The sequence below is a fragment of the Phallusia mammillata genome, chromosome 8, assembly GCF_965637545.1.
Source record: "Phallusia mammillata chromosome 8, kaPhaMamm4.hap1.1, whole genome shotgun sequence".
NCBI lineage: Eukaryota > Metazoa > Chordata > Ascidiacea > Phlebobranchia > Ascidiidae > Phallusia > Phallusia mammillata.
Genome location: NC_137259.1, coordinates 13,755,760 through 13,780,441, shown reverse-complemented (window position 1 = coordinate 13,780,441; position 24,682 = coordinate 13,755,760). Strand labels below are relative to the sequence as shown.

The window sequence follows — 24,682 nt, the reverse complement described above, 5'->3', positions numbered from 1 at the left end:
CACCTATATCAGGGGTGGCCAGACCTGCTTCATGCTCGAGCCACATATCACAAAACTTAGTTTTGAAAGAGCCGCAACAAAAAAAACGAATTTATTCCCCGACAATGAAGTGTAAGCTATCGAATAATGATTATAATCAATAATTATTGTTGTGTGGTGATACTGTCTCCACCTGGGCTGCAAGATGTTTAAAATTTGGCTGATATGATAGGAAAGTTTTTGTGATAAATTTTTAATGACGTTTTAAGTAACTAGTTTTGTAATGATTGAGCGAAGCTTGACCAAATAAGACACACAGGTTTACCTCCATTATCAATAAATGCGAACACCTCCCCCCATTCTGTTTTAAAAGCAATAATTTCCTATTTATCTTTCGCAATTATTTCTCATCCACATTATTTTGGCTAAACTTTGCCGTTATTGCTAGTATAAGGGGCAATACGAATGTAAAATGTTTTTAATGTCAGCCCTGACTTACAGCGACAATCTGACAATAAATTTGACTACATTGCACAAGCCAGCACACTTCTGTACAATAATGTTCTTTTCGGTTTTCGGAATGTACATTCGTTATTACAAACGGTCAGCCTATTGTTAATACGTGATAGAATGCATTGTTTTATCATCGGGTTAAACAACTCGACAAGACGGGGAAATACATGTGCAACATTAAAGAGCCGCAAAGAAAGGCTCAAAGAGCCGCATGCGGCTCGGGAGCCACAGTTTGGCCACCCCTGACCTATATGGTTCGTTTACGGTGAATTTTAAGGTAAAATTTACAAAATGTCAAAAGCCCTTGGTTGTCCAAAGATGTTTGCAAAACTGACTTAGTTGTTTGTTGACAGCATATTAAAAATGATTATAAAAGGGTAAGTGTACAATATGTTTAACATAAGAATGTGTTATGTCGCTAGAATCGAATTTGTTCTACTGGCAAAATGTTAAGCAAGGGTTAATAAAGTTTGCCGATGACAGTAAGCAGATATTAACGTTCGTTGAGAAAATTCGATTGTTTGATAGATCACCTATAAGGTTTGTTTACTTCTTCTAAAAATCTAGTTGCATACCTGTTAGTTTTCCGCACTATGAACAACATCCAAAATATGTCTTAAAGTCATTCTTTATGCTTAATCAATAGATTTAAATCGTTTAAATTGCTTTAAAAAGATAGGTGGCATCTTGACAGAAAACGAGTTTTTAGTTTGCAATTTTTTAAAAATGGATTAGCGTTTAAAACCGGGGTAAAACTAACAAAAAACGATTTAGTTAATATTGTGTATTTTTAACACCCAATTTTTTTGTGCTCAAAACTTCGTATGCCTGCAGACAATTAAAATCAAGAAGAACATTTGAGCAAAGGCTTGCAATTTTGGAAACGACGCAAGAAAAACAACGATTAATTTTGTGAAACAGAGCCACGCAAACCCGGGCAAGCAGTTCATGTTTATAAATAACTCAACGTAATTCAAGCTGAAAACTAAAAGGCACCAGAGCAAGTCGGATCGGATTTGCAGCTGGCTCTGTTACGAATTTGAACATGTCACGTTGGCATGGCTTCCCCCTTCAAGCCTGATTGAGTGTAAAATTGCTCGCAACGTGACGGAAAATAGGTTCGCATTGTTGTTTTACTGTGTATTTCGTTTTTGTCTTTCAAATTGCCGTTTTTAACACTAAGATCAATGGTTCTTGACCTTTTGCGCCTATACCGTTATCGCCTTTAGACATTATTTTCTTCTCTTTGTCTAACATGACTGACGGAATTGAATGAAAAGTAAGCAATTGTGAAGTATAAGATCAGCCGTGGTACGTAATATTAGTTGTGCAAAATTTATTTAAAGAATATTCCAGAGTTGACTGTATCTATTATTTTGACACTGTATCTCGTACTGTGTTGGTTTACGCCTGATTTCAGATCGAAATGATTAGCGCATTTTATTGTTTTTTTTCCAACAAATGAAATGTACGATTTTGTAAAACAACGAGGTGGTTTTTGAAATTTTGTTTTTGGCTTGTTTTGTACGTCTATACAAAAATTAACGTTTTATGGCCACGAATAGCATTGAAACTGTTTTGACCAGTAGATGTCGTTAAGGGCATATACTTTTTTCTCAAAGGCACTAGGAAGTGATAACATCGAATAGGAACCAAAGTTATTTCCGTCATGTCTTCCTACAGCCAAACATTGGCTATGTGTGTTTGTCGTGACGAAAAACACGCGCCAACCGGGCGTTCCTACGTGAAAGGCCTCGACCGGATCGAAAGAGTCGAGTTACAAAGGCTGTGTGAGTCGATGTTGCTATTTTGTCGCAATAACCACGGGTTGGTGTATTGTAAGGGACAAAATAAGGTAACAATCGGACTCGGCCAGACCACAACGCGACAACCCATTGTGACGTAAGCATAGCTTTGCGTGTCACCGTCGCTAAATGCCAAACTAATTATATCATGTGTATGAATACGACATTACGCCATCCGACCATTGGATTGTAATACCATCTCAGAATATAAAAACGCGCTTGAAAATAACTACAGAGGTATTGTTCAAAACGAGAAATACTTTGGTGAAATTTTTAACACCATGGTGGTTTCCAAACTTGTTGATACATTTTTCATTGTAACGGCCTCCTTTCAGAGCTTTTGCGGTCCAAAACCAGGAAAGCTAAATACAGCATACCCCAGTAAAAGCTTAAGTTAACACCTAAATGTAAATATTTCCATTTACCACTAGCACTGTCAGAATTATTTCACCTAGTTTGGCAGGATTATACATAGCGATAAGCGAAGGACAGTCGACGACTTGTGATTTCTCATAAAGGAATAAAGTACTAGAAAAGCGACGTTGGATCAACATCATATGATTTGATATTAGTTCCATCATTTGTAAATTAATAAAAACTAGTTTTAGATATCATTATTAGAAATAATAAATTCAAAATCACTAAAAATTCGTTATCTAAAAATTTTACTTTTCTACACAAAAACGGGTTTTAGAATTCGAAGTCTTTGGAACTCAAATCTTATTTACAATTTTTGTATTTTACATCGCTGGTTTTGCCTTAAACATCAATACAGGTACTGCCAGAAAACAGCACTTCCCCAGAGACCGACAAGTTGTCTGTATCTACTTGACCCTGTGGCAAGGTACGGGAATAGGCCAATTATGCGACAAGCCTGTTAGGGCCGGGGTTCCCTTGATATCTGACCGCGTGAAAGCAAAGATCATTACAAGGGCTAATCCCTCTCGTTGACCGCAAATCTGTTGCGTGACCAAATACGGGGTAATATTGACAGCAAATTTAGAAACAATTTTGATTTAATATTAGAAACGGCCTATTTCGTCCATAACTGCACACATTTTCCTTTTAAGAAAAAAAACCCGTAAATACAGCCAGTTATTTTTGAATTTTGCATGCCTATACACGAATTAGGTAGGCTCCTTTAACAAATTCCGAATCCTTGCACTAAGTGGAAAAAAATATTTAAAAACAATGCTACTTTTGTGTCAGTTGGTTTAACCTCGGTGGTATGTTTGTCAAAACTTGCATAATTTCATGCCACCCCAAACATAACAAAATGACGAAAATAACTTTGCTCCGTAAAACGTCTTTTTCAATGTATGTTAATCACTCGTATGTTACACTTACATAAGTCATCTGGGGCATTGCTTCTAATTTCCGCTGTCCAATTTTTCAATTTTCGTGAAGCATTGTTCATCATATCCATCCAGTCCACTGTGTCAGTGTGACAAAGAAGCAAGTTTTTGCGAACTAAGATATCTCCTCTGACGATTTCAGTGAGTTTCTGCAATCTACAAGGCACGAAAGGTGAATTTAACAAGATGTCAAATGTCCCTTGGTTGCCAAAGATATTTGCAAAACTGGCTTAGAGTTTTTTAACGCAGCAAATAAACTGATTATTAAAGGGTAAGTGGCGTTAGCCCGTAGTTAACATTGCGTGTGATATGTTTTAAAAACAAAACAACGCATATGTTTTGTCACTAGAATCGAATTTGGTCTGGCAAAATGTGAAACAAGGGTTAATGAAATTTTCCGATGACAATAAGCAGACATTAATGGTCGTTCAGATAAATTCGATTTGTGCGTATGTCGCATTGCAAAGACATCGATATTAATTTAATTGTGGTGGATCTGAAAGATAGAACAAGACTGTTGGCGCCAATAGTGGTTAAAAACCTATTCGATTGTGGTAGGTTGCGTTACGTTTACTAGATATAGGATAAACCCATCAGTTTGTGTGAAAATGATGGTCTGTCAAAAATCTGTTTGAACACAACTATTTGGTTATAACCAGGGTTGCTATCGACATTGACTCCGAGGACAACCGAAAAGGATGTGTTTATCCTATAAGGTTTGCATTTATACGACCCATGACATATCACATGCCGGTATGTGACTTGTAATTGTTGAAAATAAGACAAAATAGGGACCCGTGTCAAAAACAAGGGCAATGTCTTAGAAATAAGGACGATTCATTTTTCTAAAGCATCCCCTTTAAAATATGGACAAATCTTAGAAATAAGGACGGTATGGCAACTCTGGTTATAACGCATATCTGCAGCATTGGCTGTCACTCAACTCACTCGAATCAAATTCAACCAATCCAATATGGTTTAACAAAAGTTTGGGAAACCACAGGCAGGAAAAAACAAGTTCGTTAGAAAATTGTTTTTTTGAAATGTTTAAACAAACTATATGGTTTACGAACACTTTGGGGAACCACAGGCAGTAACAAAGAATTCTTAAGTGGAACTTTTCCTAAAAACACAAGCCGACTGTTTACATGTAGAAGTTGAATCAAAGAACTGGAAATTTAAACGAAGCTTGACGGGTTTTAACAGATAAACTCAACTTTTTAAAAATTACAATTCATCTAAATCGGCATAATGCACATACAGTTTGTATTTTCAAGCGCATTTGCACGTCTAAAGGCCAATGAAGAAGCGACAATGGGAAGCCCATCAAGCGACGGTTTCCGCAAGCGGGAACACCCACAAATCTATGTCTCCCGATTTTCCGAGATTTTGTTACCTAACCCACCAAGCAACAACATTAAAGTGTGTAGGTTTATTGAGCTAGGCAGTGAAATGCTGCGGCCTTATACGTTGACTTGTTTTGGAAGGAACTTCAGTTCAACGCGTCTGTCGCGGATGTATTTTTCCGACACAATGCAAACACATCTAGTGATGAATACTCAATAGTAAAACACTTACTAAAAACATGAATCATTATGAAAACGTAGGTTACGACAGTTACAATAAATTCTAACATCATTTTTACCAAAATTTTTAATTTTGTCCATAGTTTCAAATAAACATGTCATTATTGGTTACAGTGTTTGCAAAATGACACCTTTGGGCTTAAGAAACAACTAATGCTTTTTTCATGTTGCTGTCGACCGTATATCAAACTACAAGTGCGTATGAATAAGGTGTTTTTTTTCGCATGCCCCAGTTAAGGCCCTCGTAAAACGACTGTTAACACATAACCGCTTTCAGTACAAAGAGACCCTTTGTTTTAACTGGTTGCGCAATGCAAATCAAACCTGACATCGAAATTGAACATGACAGGCGAATATCGGCAAATACTATTAGCGGGCGACACGAAACGTTCATCGCCTGCTGTCGATAAGCAACATGCATTAAAGCATCGCGTGTGGAGAACCGCCAAATGCCCTTACCCCAAAAATACGACAAAATTCTACGTTGTACCATATGTCGACTCCCGACTGCTCGGCGCTCGGCCGGAAACGTTGTGTAAAATCAAATAGGCTCAGTTCGTGCCCGTTTCATAGCGATACCATCAATGTGTGGGTATTTTCATCTCAATAATACGACGGAGGCGCTACGTCAAAAATACGACGTCGAAATGTCGCAAAGCGATACCCAAGTCAGATCAAAGCGTATTTGGCCACTGTTGTGAATGTTACGTGCGAAGTCGTAGGTCAAAGCGGAAAATCAACAACCTTGTGTTTATTTTAGGATCAAAGGGCCAAAATGCGGGGGTTTACCGGCGCACAGAACTTTAACAAAGAGTGGAAATTTGATGTTTGACATTCTTGTGAGGTGGCACCTAGAGGTTAACTGCAAGATGGGGTATAGTGGTTTAAATAGCAAAGGTTGTGTACGAGGTTTATGCCTTGTTTATTTGTGGTACCATTTTTAAAACAACTTTTGCGAACTGCAATTTTTACTGCTTGCAATTTATTAAATTTCATCATAAAAATACATTAACATTAACACGTTGCAAACTTTTCTGCTATGGGGCCAGGTAGAAAAAAATCGCTTTTCCGGAATTTGCAACGATTTCCAACAAAGTTTTCGGCACTGACAAGTGACAATAGCTTTGAATCACAACAAATGTGGTCAATCATAGGTCAGACTGTTGCCCAGTAAAAAACGACAGAGTTTATAAGTCGTTTAAATAACCATTGCACAGTTTCCTTTCTTATTCATAAAAAATGATATCCATGTCTCAACGCTTTCCGATACTAAAACGTCCCATTTCCGTCAAAACACTACGACCCGGGAGCAAACAAGGCCTGAAAATTGCCTTTTACTAGAATCCAGCAGCAGTAACAATTGAAAACCGGTAGTAAAACTCGTAATGTCTGCCACAAGAAGGCAGAGGTGGGTGAAAGTTTCAAGGACATACGACGCAATGATATAACCTGCGGTGAGCTAACCGCCTTCATGACAAGAAATCGTTACGCGCCCACACCAGGAGAATTTGCCTCATCAACGTAATCGCAGGCGACACATTAAATCTATGACGTCACGAAGTTTGTTTCGATCAATCCGTTTAGCCTCGTGTGGTCGGTGTATGGAAAAGGGTTGCTCAATGGGAGAATTTGTCAAAATTTGGCACGAGAAATTGCAATTGACCGCTACAATTTTAATGAGTTTTGTGAGGTAAAATCGTCAAGATAACAAAATTGTGAAATAGTTCGGATACGGTGTGTTTTCTCCATTTTGGGGCAGTGTTTATCAAACTGTTTACCCAAGGGCACAAAAAATTTAGATGGCGCACCAAGGGTAAGAATATTGGAAAATCAGTCAACAAATTTCAAGGCGCATCGTTTTAGAGCAACTGGTTTAGTTCATTCACATTAAAAAAAACAGTAAACCTCGGTTAAACCGGATTTTGTCAATTCGGATCTAATCGGACAAAACTCGAGGTACAAATGATTTGTAATGTGGTAAGGATTTAACTAATCGATATCGGTTAAATCGGGATCTTTGCATAATCCAGACAATTTTTTGGCCCTACCGTTTTTGTAAGGAAAGAAACGTTTTATACACAGATTTAGTCTCCAATTAGTTTACAAACAAACAAAGATGTGAAATTACTTGCCTTAAATACTCCATGCCCTGTTTCGGATCTTCTTTGTTGTAATTTGATGTGACGATCAGGGAGTATTTGTCGTCATACAATTCCCTGCCACGTATGATTCTAAGTTTGTCCAAAGGAAGAGTCTTCACGTAGTTAAGACCAATGAGCAGGTACCCGGTAATTTCCTCAATATTCTGCAATAATACAAGTACCCAAATGATAAAAATGAATTGACGATTAATTCTAGCTTTACATGGCTTAAAAACGCCTGCAGATTAAATCAATGCAAATTTTGATAACACTAAACTTCGGTTAACCCATTTGGAGCCAAAAAATGCGCAAATTAGACGATGATCCGGATTACCCGAATCCAGTTTAACCGAGCTTTACCGTGTATATAGCAAGCTGGTGGGTGGAATAAAAGAGCGTTTTCGCATTGTTTTGTGTGGTTTAAGGTTACAACTTTACCAACTCCTCAATAAAATATTATTTCCCATGTATTTTTAGCTAACTGGTATTAAAAAATAGCGCACGCCACAATCGCACCAAAGCTATCAGGAGGTTCGCAATCACTACTGCGACCCTCGTAATTGCTGCCTTAACAGTTCAGCGCAACCAACAATTACGCGATGACCTGAAATTAACAGGCTTCCAGATACCGGGTCGTAATTCTTTACTCAAGAAGCCGGCAATTGAGAAAACACAAAACTGCCCACTGGAAGATACCCGTTTGAATGTGTGTGGCGATGGCTTGGAACATGCCATTAAAACGTGAAGGAATTAGGCTTGATTGTTGCGGACCGTTTGTTTTCGTAATACGATCCGCAGTCTTACGTAATAATATCCACTCGTATCGGGGACGGATTTAATTGAGCTATCGACCAAGTCTCTGACTGTCTGTTCCTTAAGAGCTCGGGTATTGTGCTGTCTGTGGACCTTATTTGGGTTCAGCCTATAAATGCTCTTAGAACCCTATGATATCTTTGCAGAACAGGGCTGTTGTTTGGGGATAAGGCTTTGGATCCAAACGGAGAATCATATGCTCGGTTTCACGTACTTTCATGTACTCTTCATATAGTCAACCCTACAATCAAAAAGGCGAATAAAAAACACTTCGAAAAAGTAAAACACGATTTTAGCCAAGCATGTGGTGTTACATGCTTCAAAAACGAAAATGCTGTTTGTTTGCAATTGTTTAACGAAGAAAGTAATGAGCTAAACAAAATATAGAATCACTAACTTAAATTTAGATTTATGCCATCCATGCAATAGCAAATTGCAGGTTTTTTATCCACTTTATCATGGAAAAGATTCTCAATAAAAATGGGTTAAAAGCCAATTATTGATAATTCTGACAAGTTTTATTGGTTTTCTGCAACCTAATTGACACACAGTCACTGAAAATCCGTTAAAGAATTTTCAAAAACGTTAGATACTAAAACCCTTGAAGGGCAAAGTTGACCCGCGTTAAACCTACAAGCTTTAACAACCGGAAAAAACACAAATCATAAACTCTACCGAGGGCAACCATAAGGTCACGAACTTCAGGTAGTAATGAAAATGCTGGTCAAGGTGGAAATTACATTCCAACGTTGAGCTGTGTATAAGTCACAGTTCAGCGAACAAGGTATTAAATTTTCTCCACGGAGTGGTTGTAAGTTTTTATATGAAGGCAAACAGAAGGTCTTTCGAAAAATGCCTCGGTTAAATTATAACGATACATACGATGGCCCATATCAAGATAGTCGGGGCGAAGATCCTGTGTTTAAAACTACGTTTTCAAACGAATAAGAAAATCAAAACCACAAAAACGACAACAAAAGTATTTTTTCAAGTATGTTATTTCTGATACCTGCTGTATAAATCGACGCAAAAATAGCAAACGTGAAAAAATTTACGCAAGCACTGATCACAATACTGTTTTAATGTAAGGGCTGATTCATAATGCCTAAATATAAAAAAAATCGAAAGCACCTCAGAAAATCGACAATCACAAAGGATTTTGAGAAGCATAAACAGAATGCCTTATTTTAATCTAGTTTTTACTAGCCAACTTGGCCAGAGAAAGCTATTGAAACAAACAAGAAACCCCAGTGGATGATCCTGTTACAATGCAGACAAATTGAACACTTGTTTACCATTTTTTACCAAAAGACACGTAGCAACCACAGCATTAGGTTGTAAAACACAAACTATGTCAGGCATTCAACCCAAGTTCGTTCCGCATATGCCTTTAGCCGCTGCTGAATCACAAAATAGGCGGAAGAACTAGGCTGGGTAATTGGGTTTAGGGAAGTAGGGTGGATACACTGATAATAATCACATGTCAGGTGTGGAAATAAGAATCGGAAATCTAAGATACAAAGGTATGACGCGGGTGGTCTAAGTCTGCATTCACTATGAAGGGATTTAAGAATTGATACCTTTCTAGGGTGTGTTTAATGGTTATTGTCGCTGCTAATAAATGTGTGTCGATTCAAAAGTTTAGAATTATAGTTTTGGATTCGTGTATATTATCCCCTTGACGTGCTTGCGTTTCATTCTTTTTTCCTTTGTTTATCGTGCCCTGTACTACACACATTCAGTGTTATTTACCCTGATGTAGGCGCCCTGTATAGGAGGTCGAAATGTCGGTACAAAAATACAAATGCCTGAAGAGCTGACAGCAACAACCTTTTATATTTATCCCCCTTTTGGACATTTGAAATAAAACAGTTTTGTCAATTTAGACACTAATGTTTTTTTTAATAAATAAATATGAAATCAAAGTGAATCGAATTACAATTTAGGTATTTCGACAATGTAGGGCAACAGCGAGCATCAGCAGACTTGCCTATCTTGGATTGCAGTTGCGCCCCTCTTATACAAGCGTGACCCTTCCTCGGGCAGTCAGAAGGGCAAGTGTAAATCGTTCGGTGTTATGTAGACACTTGAGACAGTTGTGGCAACGAGCTACAGTGTCTTGTTCCGCCATGACAAAGCACAACGAAGACATAGCACGTTTCGTCAAAACCTTCCGAGCACCACAACATAATATTGCACGGCCGTGGCTGCGCTCCGGCAACGAACACTTGGTGTGCGACCAAGCGCAACGACGGCCATACTAGAGGCTTTGTCAAGTTCAAACTAATTTGTTTTGCCGACTCACTATTGCCAAGCTGAAAAGCTTTTTGCGGATGAAGATTATGATTTACTTACACCTGATTGTTGCTGGAATTCAACGCTGAATTAAGTGTCGTGCAAATAGTTTAGGCTTCTTTTACAGATAAAACAGGATTTTTATATCCACATGTTTATTTTCAGGTTAAAATCAGTTAACAATCTTATAAAGACCAAATATATTTCACGAAAACAGCGTCCTTTTTAGTGTCTTATTTAAAAGGTTGAAATCGTTCAAGAATGGTAACAGAACAGTGAAAAATTCCCCGAATCAATTTACCACACACTAAATGAACACACAAATACGTTTATAAATACATTTCCAAAAATTTAATGAGTCCCCCTATTGTTAAAATACTTGGGTATTGGTCATGCTTTTTGTGCCTAAAATGCAGGGTTATACGATGTTGCCTTCAGCAGGCATTACAGTACGTCAAATCAAATCGTTTCAATCAGGGCGGCCTGGTATCGGTCCATGATCAGCGAAGAGGCAGCGGAAAAATAAAATACCAGAGGATAACGTGCAGCACGAATTGTTGGGATGCGTTGATGCGGCGCTGACAGGAGATAATGAACTACAACGCCCGCAGCAAAAACGCGCACCATGCTTGATGCCTGGTTTTACGCGAGCGCAATCGAGATAAAACTGATTACTATCGCTTCTGCCGAGATATTGGCTGCACGGATAGCGGGCACCGTGCTTTATATCGCGGTTGGGGCTATGAAACAAACTGCACATCATAAACTTGTTTTTTGGGCTTGATGTTAGAGCTAAACATGTACGTGACCCTAAAGTGTATAGCGCCTAGCAAAAAAACTACTTCTCGTGGCAGGATCGTTAGTCAAGCGTAACAACGCCTAATTAGGTAACCGTCACAAACAATACAAAACAGTTACAATCTGTTTGAAACACTATATTCATTCGGGTATAAAGTTTATGAAGAGTTTTTAGTCAATCAAAACAATTCTACCTTGCCACATTAATTGTAAAAGTAAATCATTAAGGAAACGGTCAAAGTCAACGGATGCTGGCTGCATTAAAAAAACAAGCGGTGCAAATTTGCTCAGGGTGCGTGGTCACACGAAAGCCGCGTATCTAACGATACTATTTTAAGTGAAAAAGGTAACAAAGGCCTCAGAAACGGCAGAAAAACAAGAAGCGTACTGTTTCCTATTTGCTTCCATCCTTTCCGTAATCTCATTTTACTATTTTCGTGCACACCAGTCAAGTGTTGCAAATTAGAGTTTGACAAGGCACGTCTGTTTGGTAGGACAAGGTAAGCAGAAGCGAAACTCATAAGAAGTGTCTTATCTTCGTCGATGGAACTTTACAGTAACACAATCTATTGCAAACAATAAGTCTATGGAGTTTGGTGCTCTAAAACGCCCCCTTCGTAATCAAGCCTTAAGTGGGAATTTCCTTAAACGGTAAATGGAAAAGAATTTGGAAGAGGAATAGGCCTGTCCACTTTAATTTCGGACTAATATGCACGTCACCTAAAATCAATTGAATGATTCAGCATCTTAATAAAGCCAGCCTTGACGCAGACAAAGAAAAGCGATTGAAATGATTGTTTTCATGGAAAATACGATTTCTTAACCTGATTTCGTTTGAAAATAGGTGGGTCATGTACAACAAGACATTTTTTTCTCTTTTTTAACTATTGCTCTGTGGCTTTAAGCAGCCAACGTCAATTCTGCGGCAGTAATAACACGGTACGGGGAGGACCGGAAAATTTCAATCTAATTTTCTGGGAAAGTTTAAGCACAAATCGCGAAAGCAGGTCAGGCCATTGAGTTTTGCTTGACAATTTTGTGGTTTAATGGTGCTGTAGTTCTTGATTTCTAGGTTAAAAGTGATACCAAGGTTATCATCCTACATATTGACAAAGATACATGTTGATTTGAAATATAGTCAAGTTTTTAAATTACACTCAGTCCATAAGGTCAGTAATTCATTGTTTAAAACAACACAGAAATCAAAATATTGCGTTAAAATATGGTTGCGCTTATTTTTGGATTTATTTAACTTACACACATTAGCGCCTAAATTAAATCATTTTTACCCCTTAAAAAAACATAATGAATACAAGCGATGGAATTTTGTACAATCATGATTACCCAAAAATGTTACATAACCCAACAAAGTTCTAAAGCTCACGAAAGATTAAAGATTTACAACGTCACTGGCTGCCTTGGGCTTATAAAATTTGATTGACAAATCATACTCGTGTCCTTGTTTTTCACAATGGCGCCGATATTCCACGATATAGCGAAAAAAGGAAAGCTTAGATCGTGATCGGAATTGCGCGAATTCCTCAAGAGGATTAACTGATTTTAAGGATGTACCGCATAAAATCACGGTATTACAGAAAAATATGAAATTGCCTGGTTTACTATACTTAGTTTTATGACTAACTCATGCCTTGCATTTTGACAGATATAAAATGTAAAAGTAGACTATACGATATAATCAAAACACCATCAGATGTTTATCGGGTAAAAAACCCTTTTGTTTGTGAATTTATTTTAGGTCCATGAAAGATGTAAGAATCAAGGTTATGTTATATGCACTGTGTTACGCATAAAAATCGTATAAACTCCTTTATAGTAAACGTCTTGGTCTATTATTTTTTTCAGCATCAGCTAAGTGTTTCCGTTAAGTATGTTTTCCGCAAAAATACATCTGTTTTTTTTTCACCAACGACGATCGTATAATTGGAAAGGTGCAGTGTACCACAATTATGACCGAACCCAAAATGGGTGGGCACGGAAAGACCGGAAAATAGCAGCTTACAAGCAGACCGTCGTGCAGTAGTGAGTTATTAGCTTGCGAAGAGGATTACTGTAATTCGCCAGAAGCAAACGGATTTGGGGAATTTTCTGCCTCGGCAAAAGAGCAACAACAAATTTTAATTGAGATTGTTTCATGCTTTAGCTTGGCCGTTTTACATCGTATCTTTAAGTCATTATGGGTTTTTTATTCCAAATTTATAAATAAACATCAAACGTGATCTCTTATTGAAGTTAAACAGGGTAACAGGGTTCGACAATTGCCAAACCAAATCGTTTGTGACCAATTACAATATTTGAATGTAAGGGACAATAGATAATACTATGACCAAGCGTTTAGCCCACCAGGTTGCTTATTTAACAGAATTTGTTAACTAAACTGGTCTGATTCTATACATTTGCGAGCACACCCAACCGTTCTGGTGGACGAAACGTCAAAAAAACTTACAAGTTCTTAAAAAACAAATAGTATTTTGTTTAGAATTACACCAGTTGAACGACCAATTTTGTTAAATATAAGATACAATAGTAATGACCTTTTGTGGAAAGTTGTGCAACGCAGCAATAACCGCGCATTTTAATACCACTTAACGGTTATTTTTACGCAATATATATACCGTCTCACAACGTAAAACGACCTAAAGTGACGCTTTTTAATGACGCTTTATGACGTCATAAACACTTTCTGTGCATATATCTTCTAGGACTTCAATCTTTTAATAAAAGTTCAAAAAATACCTGAAGAAATGAGACGTTCAGGTCTTGTTTTTCGAGGCCAGTAATTTCGAGATTTCCTTTCACTATCGTGCAGTTCTCGTAACGTCGCCACATCTTCGAGTAATGGTCGATGCGATCCTCGCCCATTGAAAACCCGGAGTTGGTTCCAAAGCATATTGTCGACTCATCGGGGTAGCCTGTTTGACCTAAAAATTCAGACAAGATGATTTATAAGCTGTGAAACAAGTGCTTCCTTATTCCAATAAATTACAAGTTGTGGATATAAAAATAATTGGATTGCAAACAATTCACCAAAACTGCACGCCAAAAACGGAAAAAATAGGAAGTAAAGTGAAATTTTGTTCATTTTAAAAATAATTTTAGTGAAACAAAAGCATTTTAATTTAGGCAGGCCGAAAGGCTTGCGGCAGACCCAATAACCGATTTCCACGGGTTAAACTAACGTATAAATCTGGCAGTATTTGGGTATTAACTGGCTAGTCTGGCCGGGAGCTACTTCGATTCGTCTCTTTTTCGACTCAATACAAACAAGAGCCACGGATTTTACTTTCACGGCTTGAACCATACAAGGCCAGCCCGTTATTAACTTGCAACCGCAAATTCCAGCTTAGCGAGATACAGGGCTAATTTTAACCGACTGCTGCTGTAGCTTAGTTGTGTGATCCATCCATAGCAGATAGACCTTAGAAAGCGATTTAAGCGGCTCCTAGCGCTGGGTTATCTTCAGAGGAGGCTGCAACTGCTCTAGCGAGAGTGACTGCTGTAAATCGATGGCCGAGTCGTAGTGTAGACTTAACTGACAGCATTTGACAATTGATTTACTGCTGCAGTTATAAATCCACCAGAACCACAAAATAAGGATTTTATGTACTCTTTACATTATACCCAAAACGGCATTCGCAATTATACCCTAATTGAGTAACAAACATATTTTTTAACCAATACGCCATTACTAGTAAAACAGTTATTACGTATGAATATTCACATGCATTTTTTTACATATTAAACAGTTGCAGGTGCAACCAACCACCAATCATGGCACTTGGGTGATTTGTGTATCTCACACAGTTTATTTAGGTTTACAAATCAGTTAAAACGCGCAGGTAAGCCTTTTAGGTGGACGGGAGACAAAGCGCTAACAAGGTGTCGACAATAGTGGCTTTGTTTTGCTGTTTGTCGGCTTGAAAGGCAATGCGCAGCTGCCTTAAGACCTCCGTGAAGAAATCACTTCGCTACGGTTCGCGGCGTCAAGAGCAATAACTGTAAAGCGCTGAGGGCCAACAGCCTATGGGAAGATACCAAGTCGCGCCGTTCTCTTTGATGTTTTGACAAAAAATGCAAATAAACTTTACGTTCGAAAAATTTCGTTCCAACAGCATTATCCGATTTGACTTTAACTACTATCGGTATGAACTGCATACAAAAACTAAAATTTACATGCCACTACAGCACCGTTTTAAGAAAAACCTTGTGTAAAACTTATTGCTAGTAAAGAGTTGCTATCTTAAAAAAACGTTAGGCGTAATTTTAATTTAAGTATGATTTACATTTGACTTGGATCAGTTTTTGCAGGTATTTTTGTGGGTAACAAAGGTATACAATACCAAAACGTGATAAACCAAGCCAATATTTCATAATAAAATATACATCACATGCGGCAACCACAATTTACACATACAAAAGGCAATTTTGAAGCGACATAAGGCAGAAATGGTACAGTGAACCCGAATGGCTCTTTGAACTGGGTCCTCAGGTGCATCAAGTGTATGCGAGATATAATTTCACCTTAATACGTACTAAACGTTCAGGCGGCGCAGGCAAAATCGATGACCTGTGATGTGATCAATATCCTTTGTTGCCTCTAGGCGCGGGACAGGTGGAATGGAGTCAATAAAACGTTCACATTTTAAATGAATTTGTGATGGATATATTCATTAAAATATGGCAACACCCAAGTTTATAGTTTTTTAATCAGTTTTTAACTTTCAATCATAAGAATAATTTTGGTATTTTTACATCAATATATTTGGCAGCAAATGTACGGATTAAAAGCCGTTTTGATCCACACTTATACTTTACAAAAATATCAACAATAAAACTGACTAATTGGAATAACTATGTTTTCAAGTAGTAACTAGAAAAACACATCAACTGTTACGTAATGTACACTTGTAGTAGGGATCATTTTCTTGTCGACAAGGTCAAGCAATCTTACTTTTGAGCTGTTTGCACTGACGCCAGACACCCGTGTATCATTCAACGGTTAAATTCCTCTGACAGTTGCGACACGGCTTAAAGTACACACACGGGAGCAGTGCGGGGGCCTAACCGCTGGCGCGAACCCTAATAGTGAATTCGTGTCCAACAGGCCAATGGCGACAAGTCACAGGCGCCCGGCATGACTAGTCAAATGCCACGTTTACGGTCGTCGCAAGTTACGATACGAATTGATGCAGAATGCCCGGAATTTCATGGTTGATTAGCCGAATTACGGAGCGCTTTCGCACGGCCACCTCGAAAAGCACAAGATCCACAAGCGTAAAGTGAACCCTCTTTGGGGTGTGCTGCGGGCTGAAAATCGCGTGATAAGTAGACCCAAATAGGACGATTGGTCAGAAGGCGGTAACCACGACGACCCACTTGGCTGTTGTAGCGGTATGACCCTCAGTGAACCTGTGCTGTTTCGTAATACATGGATTCCAAATGTGGATTATTTTAGTTGCGTACAATGCTAAGTGTATAAGTTTGTACGCACTGAATGGCTGTCCAGCTGCATATAACTAGGCAATGTACACAAACAGGGCAATTTTATGTGCAACACGCAAATTTGTATGGTACGAGTTCGCTTGCATACGCTACGAGCAAAATGTAGTAACCTCGTAACCGTCATGCATACGATATTGAGAATACAGGTGAAATACAAAATTCTGCACAAAACGCATCAGGTTTTTGTCCTGTTTTGGCGCACTAATAGTAACACACTACTTTAATGGTTTTGTTACGCAGGCTGGCCTAATATAGACTGATAGCGAGCACTCAGAACTATCTGATAAGAGAAGTTGAAAACCGTGTGGAATGCTGCACAGGTCTAAAAGTGACATTATCCTTGCGGAAAAACTCGGATTTAATCCTAGCGATATTTTGACCGCATCTGAATAAGGTTCATATTTTCCGCGAAGTTTGTTACTGGGATTGCACATATCACCCGACCCCTGCACATATCACCTAAAAAAAAATTTTTTCGTCAACATGGCCTACAAAATATTTAATGGAAGTGATAGTGAATTCGTACCTATATACAAGTATTTTTACTTACAGTATAGTTTTACCAAAAACGCATATTTAGTACATTATGATACCCACTTCAAGTATTACAAAATTTTCCTTTTAATTGTGGATTTCATTTTGGTGCGTAGAATGCGCTGAGAATTTACTAGCGGTGCCATTGCAAAACTTGAATGACTAAGAATTGCCTTTTAGGTGTTTCCAAATCCCCACTTTCCACCATCGAAATGACGCCCATAACCACAAGTATGACAAACTCGCTGGTTTATAGGGATTGTGTCACTAAACTGGTGTCGGTAAACAACTTGCGGGATGGCGCATTCGCTGAATCACTGCAATTGATTGATCGGCAATGGCGGTTTGGTTGACTCGATATTTAACCACATCGATTTACCAGGCTGGTTAGGTACAAGGCTCATGGGCAGCAAGAAAATCGGTCTTAAATGGCTAAGACGCATGAAGTGTAGACCTCCCTGCTGTAAGTATAATTTGCACACCTAAGGGGCCTTTAAATGAGACGTATGCAGTCATCCGTAAGAAATCTGAAAGGTCGCGTTGAGTGAAAATTACGGGCCCAGTTTTCAACGACGGACAACGTGTTTGTTTACGACAAATTACAGCTAAATGATTATACCATGTACAACGAATGCAACAAACTTCATTAGGGTTGTATTTATAGATTGCACGAGTTCGGGTGAAAAAATACCGTTTGTAATGACCTTTGTACATGGTTAATCATTTAACTCTTATTTTGTCGTAAACAAGCAGGTGCAAAAACACAAACATGGTTAAACTGTGTCAACAAACACGATTGCACATAAGTCTAGGGACACAGAAAACATCCCAAAGCCAAGGTTGTCAACTTGGACAGTTCATCACACCCAATGACACAAGGCTTCCTTCCAAGTAAAGGCCAGACTCGATCGGTATTAAATTAGCAGCACGGAAATGTTACGAGAAGGTAAACGGCAAATATCGATCTATTGATTTGTTAGGACTGTACCTTTTCACAGTTTGTGACTGTTACCCCTAGAAACGACAACTCCAAAGAAGCTCGTTTTTTGTCTCCTTAGCTAAGGTTTTCCGAACACTAGTAGTAAAACATCTGTTCATTTACAAGGAAAATACCATGGTAATGCAGACAATATGTCCATTATGTAGGCATGTGTTAGCGTTTAACAACGCGTTACCACCATAACGCTGGCGCAAGACCTTTACGCCTGCAGCGGCAGAACAACAAAACATGTTTTATAACACCGTGCCTCGTATAGATACTCAAACATTGACGTCATAGACCGTTTCTTAGACGTTTCACAACAACACCAGCGTCAAGGTTCATGCCTAAGCAAACATCAATGTTATCACTATCAGCTTTAACCAAAAAGATACATTTTATTAGAACCTTTTTAAGTGATCGTCAAATAGCAATAATTACTAGTACCTCATGGTGGATTGTGCTGCCAAAATAAACTCATAGAAAACGATATATTGATGGTATTTGAATACAGGAAAATACGTGACAGATGTAGTAGTTTTACACTTGCTAATGTGACATTGCTCTGGCATATTGATGAAATTTAAATCGAGTTTCCCTAATGCAAAGGTCACCCGTAACAGCAATCTTGTAACAAAACGCCTTCTTTGAAATTATGCCAAGCTTCGGAAATATCAATCTGTCCGCGCACGTCCAGGTTTAGCAAAAGAGTCTTGTGTTTGAATTATTGAAGGGGAATTGGATATTCTACGAGCGCGCCCTAGTCCCTTGCGAACATGACAGTTACATTTTTTCACCATACCAAAGCAAAAACAAACATAAAAACGGCTTGACGACTGGTTGACTGACTCCCAGGTAGTTTTTTATGGCGACGGAAAAGATTAATGATTGACAGGTTATATTTAAAGCAGTGAAGGTTTGCTATTTTCGAGTGGCGTTAGTAACCGAAGGGATGTTCTAAAGAAAGCGTACCAATACCAAAATCATTACCAAAATACATCAGAAGTAGGTACAAATAAAAATAACGTTCAATGATAGGTCTTTCTAACAGAATACGTATGGATTCAATGTATAGAACGTCACTAGTGACTTGGATATCGAAAACTATTTTGGTATCTGTTACTTTGAAACTGGAGGTTATATGCGTATTTAGAGAATACCTTTTTAGTCATTTTAAACAAATTTTGTCGACATTTTCTGCACAAACATACATTTAACCATTTTGTATGTATTACACATTAGGGTTCTATAAATGCGTGAATACAATAAAACAACGAATCGGATAGATTTCTTCAAAGAATGGACCAAAAATTGTGACCTTCAATGCTCTATCGAAGATTGATATCAGTACTCACAAATGATTAATTCCCTAAATCGCTTCACGTCTATATTACAAGGTGTCGCTGGGCGATTGCATTAATATTTAATGACCACCGACCGTCAGGATGTAGCATGCCTTGGGGAGCTATTAGCCTGCAAAAATATGGCCCCAATATGAAACCATTATTTTTTACCCCAATTTGTCGGATGTCATTCAATCAATACAAAGCAAAAGGAAGCAGTAGCGCAGAAGAATTGGTGGATTGGGCGCCAAGATATCAATGTGCCAGTTGCCGTATTGACGCGTGTATGTGCCTTTCAACAATTTCCGTGGGAACGGGGTTGAGAACGGTCAAATGGAAAAGGGCAAATTGCAATAACTGGGGTCGCTGCTGTCGTTTAGTGGCACTGATTTGGCACGAAGGTCATAAGCAGAGGTTTTGCACCGCAAGAACTGTGTAGTTTTGTTGAAAGATTTCCACTTTATTCTGGGTCCGAAACAAGATATAAGTCGTGTTGGATGAAATTTACTCGGTATATTTAACTACGAGCGTGGCATAATTGCCTGTACATACGCCAGGGTGACGATTACAAAGCCACAACATATGGTGATTCACAGGTTAGCTTGAAGAAAACAAGCGATTGTCATGCGGAACAACCGACGGGTCATCAATATTCGTTATTGTTTACCTGCCTGTACACGACATAAGACTGAAAAACACTATTTCAATACTTTTATCGTTTGTTTGTTTTTTGAATTCTTTAATAAAAGAGCAGCTTTACATAAAAATACGGTTTTACGCAGATGAAGATAACATAACTATACCAAAAATCAACGACTCTTAGTGCAATTTTAAGCCATGGCAGATTATACACCACGACCTATAGGTGCGTTCCATGGCCAGGTAATAACGAAGGGCGAATCGCCACTGGCTGTGCGGATATCGCAACGCACGCACACATAACAAACACAGTCGCATCTCGTACGATTAGTTCCACCTTTGTAAGCTAAGTCCGCCTCTGGCTAATTGCAATCGCAAGTTTTTATCTCTGTTCGTGTGCCGTTGTTGGCACGTGAAGGCCGCGTTGTGATTATCCGTATGTGTGCCATGAGATTTTGATGCGGTGTGCCATGTCTTATGAGCATGTATCACTTGGTGACGACAGAATAGAAACAATTCATAGAAACAATATTTTTCACATAAAATCCAAAAATTAAAGCATATGGATTTAAACTTTTTCCTGGTTAAATTGTAGTTAATGGTTGAAAACGTTTGGCCACTCAAATAAGCTTAAACTAAATACACATACTACACAAAACTAAGTATCTTTTTTACAGAATTCAGGTTTTTCTGTGTTGTTGTTTAATTTGGAGTTTCAATTTTTAGAACTACTGGAACATTTGGTCAGTTTTGTAGTTCGGAGGTTTTCCTCGAATAGTTATTTTCATTTACAAACAACACTGGAGTAAAAGCATAAACATCATACATGATTGTGTTAAAGGAAATTTAATGTGTTTTAAATTACAAAAGCAATAGTCTTACCATATGCCTGCAAAAGTAATCCAGCCAAAACAAAACTTTCCAAAAAGTGCTTCATTGTGTAAGATCCACTTCCATAATAGATGAAACACCTCATAAAATTTGTTTTGTAATAATCTACTGTTCAATCTAATAACAAAGAAAATCCTTAGATATTTTGCATGTGGAAAAACAATGTGCATTTTCCACATTGTTTATGGTTGTGTAACTCTTTACCAGACATGCACAAATCACTAAATTATGTATAAATGCTACACAGTGCTTTAAATTCAGGCAATGAAAAGGTATTTTCATCTTGTTTTTGCAACGCAAAGGCCATGGCATGACATGAAATTACTAATATTTGACAATTACTATTTAATAATGTAACCAAAAATAACCTACTGAAACTGTATTGTGTGAAAATCATTGCGAATTGATTGAAACCCAGCTTATTAATGCCACCAGTAGTGTGGGTCATTGATTTTCAAATAAAAACAACAAGTATTTCCAACTTTGCATGAACAAACAAACTAAATACCATGTGCAGTAGGTGTGAAAGGTCACACAAGAACGAAAAGGCAATTGCTTTCTAAAACTTCATTACCATTGAGGAGCACAATGGTTGAAATACCACAACAAAACAATAGATAAGAAATCAAATAAAACGTAACCACTTCAGCCAACAGCGCGGCCATTTGCGGCATGCGTTAGCCCTTTGAGTGCTTGACCATTTCCCGCAATTCCCTTACTAAAACATCGGGCTTCGTTTAGGAACAAAACCGATCCGACCAAACATTTTCGCTGCCTTTTTAATACCCACTGCGTCAACTTTACTAAATAAGCACTTCAAGTTAACAGTCCGCATTTGATTATTGACTTAACAGCAAGTTTGAACTGCAACCTACACGTCTACAGGGATTACCTCCGTCGAGCAACGCAGCTACTCAACTGCCGTGGTCGACCTGCGCACGCGAATTGCTCGCGTTGTTGACGCTCGCTCTACCGCTGTTACGTCACAAATGAAGCTCTTGGCGATCAATCGGAATTCAATCAACCCTCCCCGGCGCTCTCTTTCACTTTTCGCCGGCTTTCTTGATTTTATTGCGACCTTTTTTGTATTGCTGGTAAATGCTCATTACCAAAAACAAACAAGTCGTAGTATATTTGGTTCGTACGCCGAATAGTTTAAACTTCCGCTGATAGAAAAACTATTTTAGCCTAATCACCACTAAAGTTACCAATTTTGCAAGTTTGTACGCGTAGATAACTTAGTTTAAAATAGTTTTTTTGCATGCAACAATCAAATAAGTGCTACATGTGTTTAAACTGAGATGTTTCTTAAACTCGTATGTTTTAAAATATTATAGTTCAGCGTCGACAACATAGCACGTCTATAGCGCAGTTTAGTTGCCGACTGTGGAGTAATGCTTTCCGTTAGATGGTGTAGTGGCAAATGACCAAAGCTTGCTAACATGCTTACGTCAAGTCGTATGTGTACTTCATATCTCATTAATGATTTATTTGACAACAGGTAAAATCATTTTAAATAAACAGTATTTACAGCTTAAGCCGGTAATCGCCACATTTGTCTGAAGTAAGCCTAAGCTATCATTCGTATTGTGATTGAATCACAGCAGGCTACGCCAGGCCAATTAAAGGCGCCACACTGAATCAGGTGGTTACATATTGTGATCGAACTAACGAAAAAGAATAGGTCTGTTGCGTCTTATTTGAAACGTTTGCCATGATTTGTGTTGAAATATTGCTACCGAATTGCCCTTGATTTCCAAACAAAACCTTTTAAGGCAAATTTTCAACAAAATAACTGATTAACTTTTACGACTTTCAGGTACCTGTACACACATCACACAGCACTCGGACCATGGATTGCCCAGGTTTATTTGACCATAAACTGCCGACAAAGGCCTAACCACACTTAACGTAAAACACGAAAATGTGACTAAGATGCTCAAAGACAACGAATTTATATCAATAAGTTTATCGGGTCAAGAGAAAAAATATTGGGCGGTTTTTTTTCTGGTCAGATTTTGGCATATGGTGTGGACAGCCGCCGTGGTATCGCAGTTATCTTTCAAAATGTACCACGCACCACATTCGTCAAGTTGGTGAACTAATTGACTGCGATTGTCGTGGGAAATTGTCCTGCTTTTGTGGAGAAAATGTTTGAAGCTAATTAATAAATTAAACATCGAAGCTGAATTGTTGTTACGAGCAACAACATACCATATCATAAGGGGCACCCCCGGTACGTTGTACTTGCATAACATGGTATTGATAGTCACAAAAATTTTGTCGGAGCCGTAATTCTGCAATGTGGCAATTCACGTCACATGCAAATCCGGTTGTTTTCGGAATTTACCTTTCAATTTCAGTGTCCATTGAGAGAAACTACCCCCGAAGGCCTCGGTTGCTTTACGAGTAATTTTTAGGAGAAATACACTCTTTGAATAAAAATATGGCATTGTGTGTTTAAATTGAAACCAGCGACAAAAGGCGTCGTGTGGTCTTCATAAAAAAAACATAAACCTTTCGGAGGCTTAGTAGTCAGCATATCGTATTGGATAATAAAATATGCTTTTAAAGTTGCCATGTCACATTGTTATTTGTTTTGGTGGGCCTTTTGAAAGCTTTTTAATATCCTTGGTGCATCGTGCAACGACCCGTGAAAAATCGGTGGCGAAGGAGGCCAACTTAAAATGTGTTACTGTTGTTGTAATATTTACATTTACAGGCGATGCAATATCAACTGGTACATTTGAATGCTGAAACACTAATAAAAATTCGAGTACGTAAAGGTTTTCGTTTACAATTTTAATTCTAGTCCCCACGACATGGTTTGGAAACGGCACTATAAACTTTCCACTTGGATTGAGTGATTTATGTAAAAATTGTTGCATAGATTTCTAATAACTGTTTACAGTTCATCATGTCCATGGGCGTCCGCAGGATAACATACAGGGGAGGGCAATACTATCGTCACATCGCTGGTTGATAAACGGCATTTCATAACAAAAATCATCCGACAGTGCTACTCATTCTTGCCAATCCCAAAGTAGCAAAATAGCACAATAAATACAATATCAACTATCACTGAAGTGGGTTGGCAAACAATGACGTAATAATGCTTGTTAGCGAACTATTGTTAAGTAATGATGTTAGATTCATTTAATTTGTTGTAAAACTTCATCCTGTTTTGTTACAGTTACAGCTTGTATTGGGCGTGTTTAACAGGGTGGAGTCCCACGACGCCTTCAATTTACGTTCCAGGAATAGTTTTTGTATAACACTGTGTGAATGTTTATCATGTTTTATTTTAAGTTGCGAATTTTTCGACCGTTTGCGTTTTTCATTTTTCCAGAGGGGGGCACGCGCCCCCTCTTGCCCCCCGCTGCGGACTCCCATGATCATGTCTAAAACATCTCTTTCTTCCTTGGTCGCGTTTGGAAAAAGTTCGCGACATGCGACAACACACGTGCGCAGTTACGCGACTTGCGACATGT

The 24,682-nt window shown here is 38.3% G+C and overlaps 1 protein-coding gene across 3 annotated transcripts in view; it reads right to left on the bottom strand.

Moving 5' to 3' along the window:
* LOC145204279 (epidermal growth factor receptor-like) overlaps positions 1 to 21,330 on the bottom strand; it is a 48,313-nt gene extending 26,983 nt beyond the window's left edge. For all 3 annotated transcript variants that reach the window (XM_080076760.1, XM_080076761.1, XM_080076762.1), the window contains exons 1-4: positions 21,183 to 21,330; positions 14,040 to 14,224; positions 7,371 to 7,543; positions 3,645 to 3,808 (exon numbers count right to left, since the gene is read on the bottom strand). In XM_080076760.1, coding sequence (XP_079932886.1) covers positions 3,645 to 3,808; positions 7,371 to 7,543; positions 14,040 to 14,224; positions 21,183 to 21,276 — 616 coding nt within the window. In that variant the 5' untranslated portion in view covers positions 21,277 to 21,330. The remainder of the gene's footprint in view (positions 1 to 3,644; positions 3,809 to 7,370; positions 7,544 to 14,039; positions 14,225 to 21,182) is intronic.
* Between the last annotated feature and the right edge of the window lie 3,352 nt (positions 21,331 to 24,682).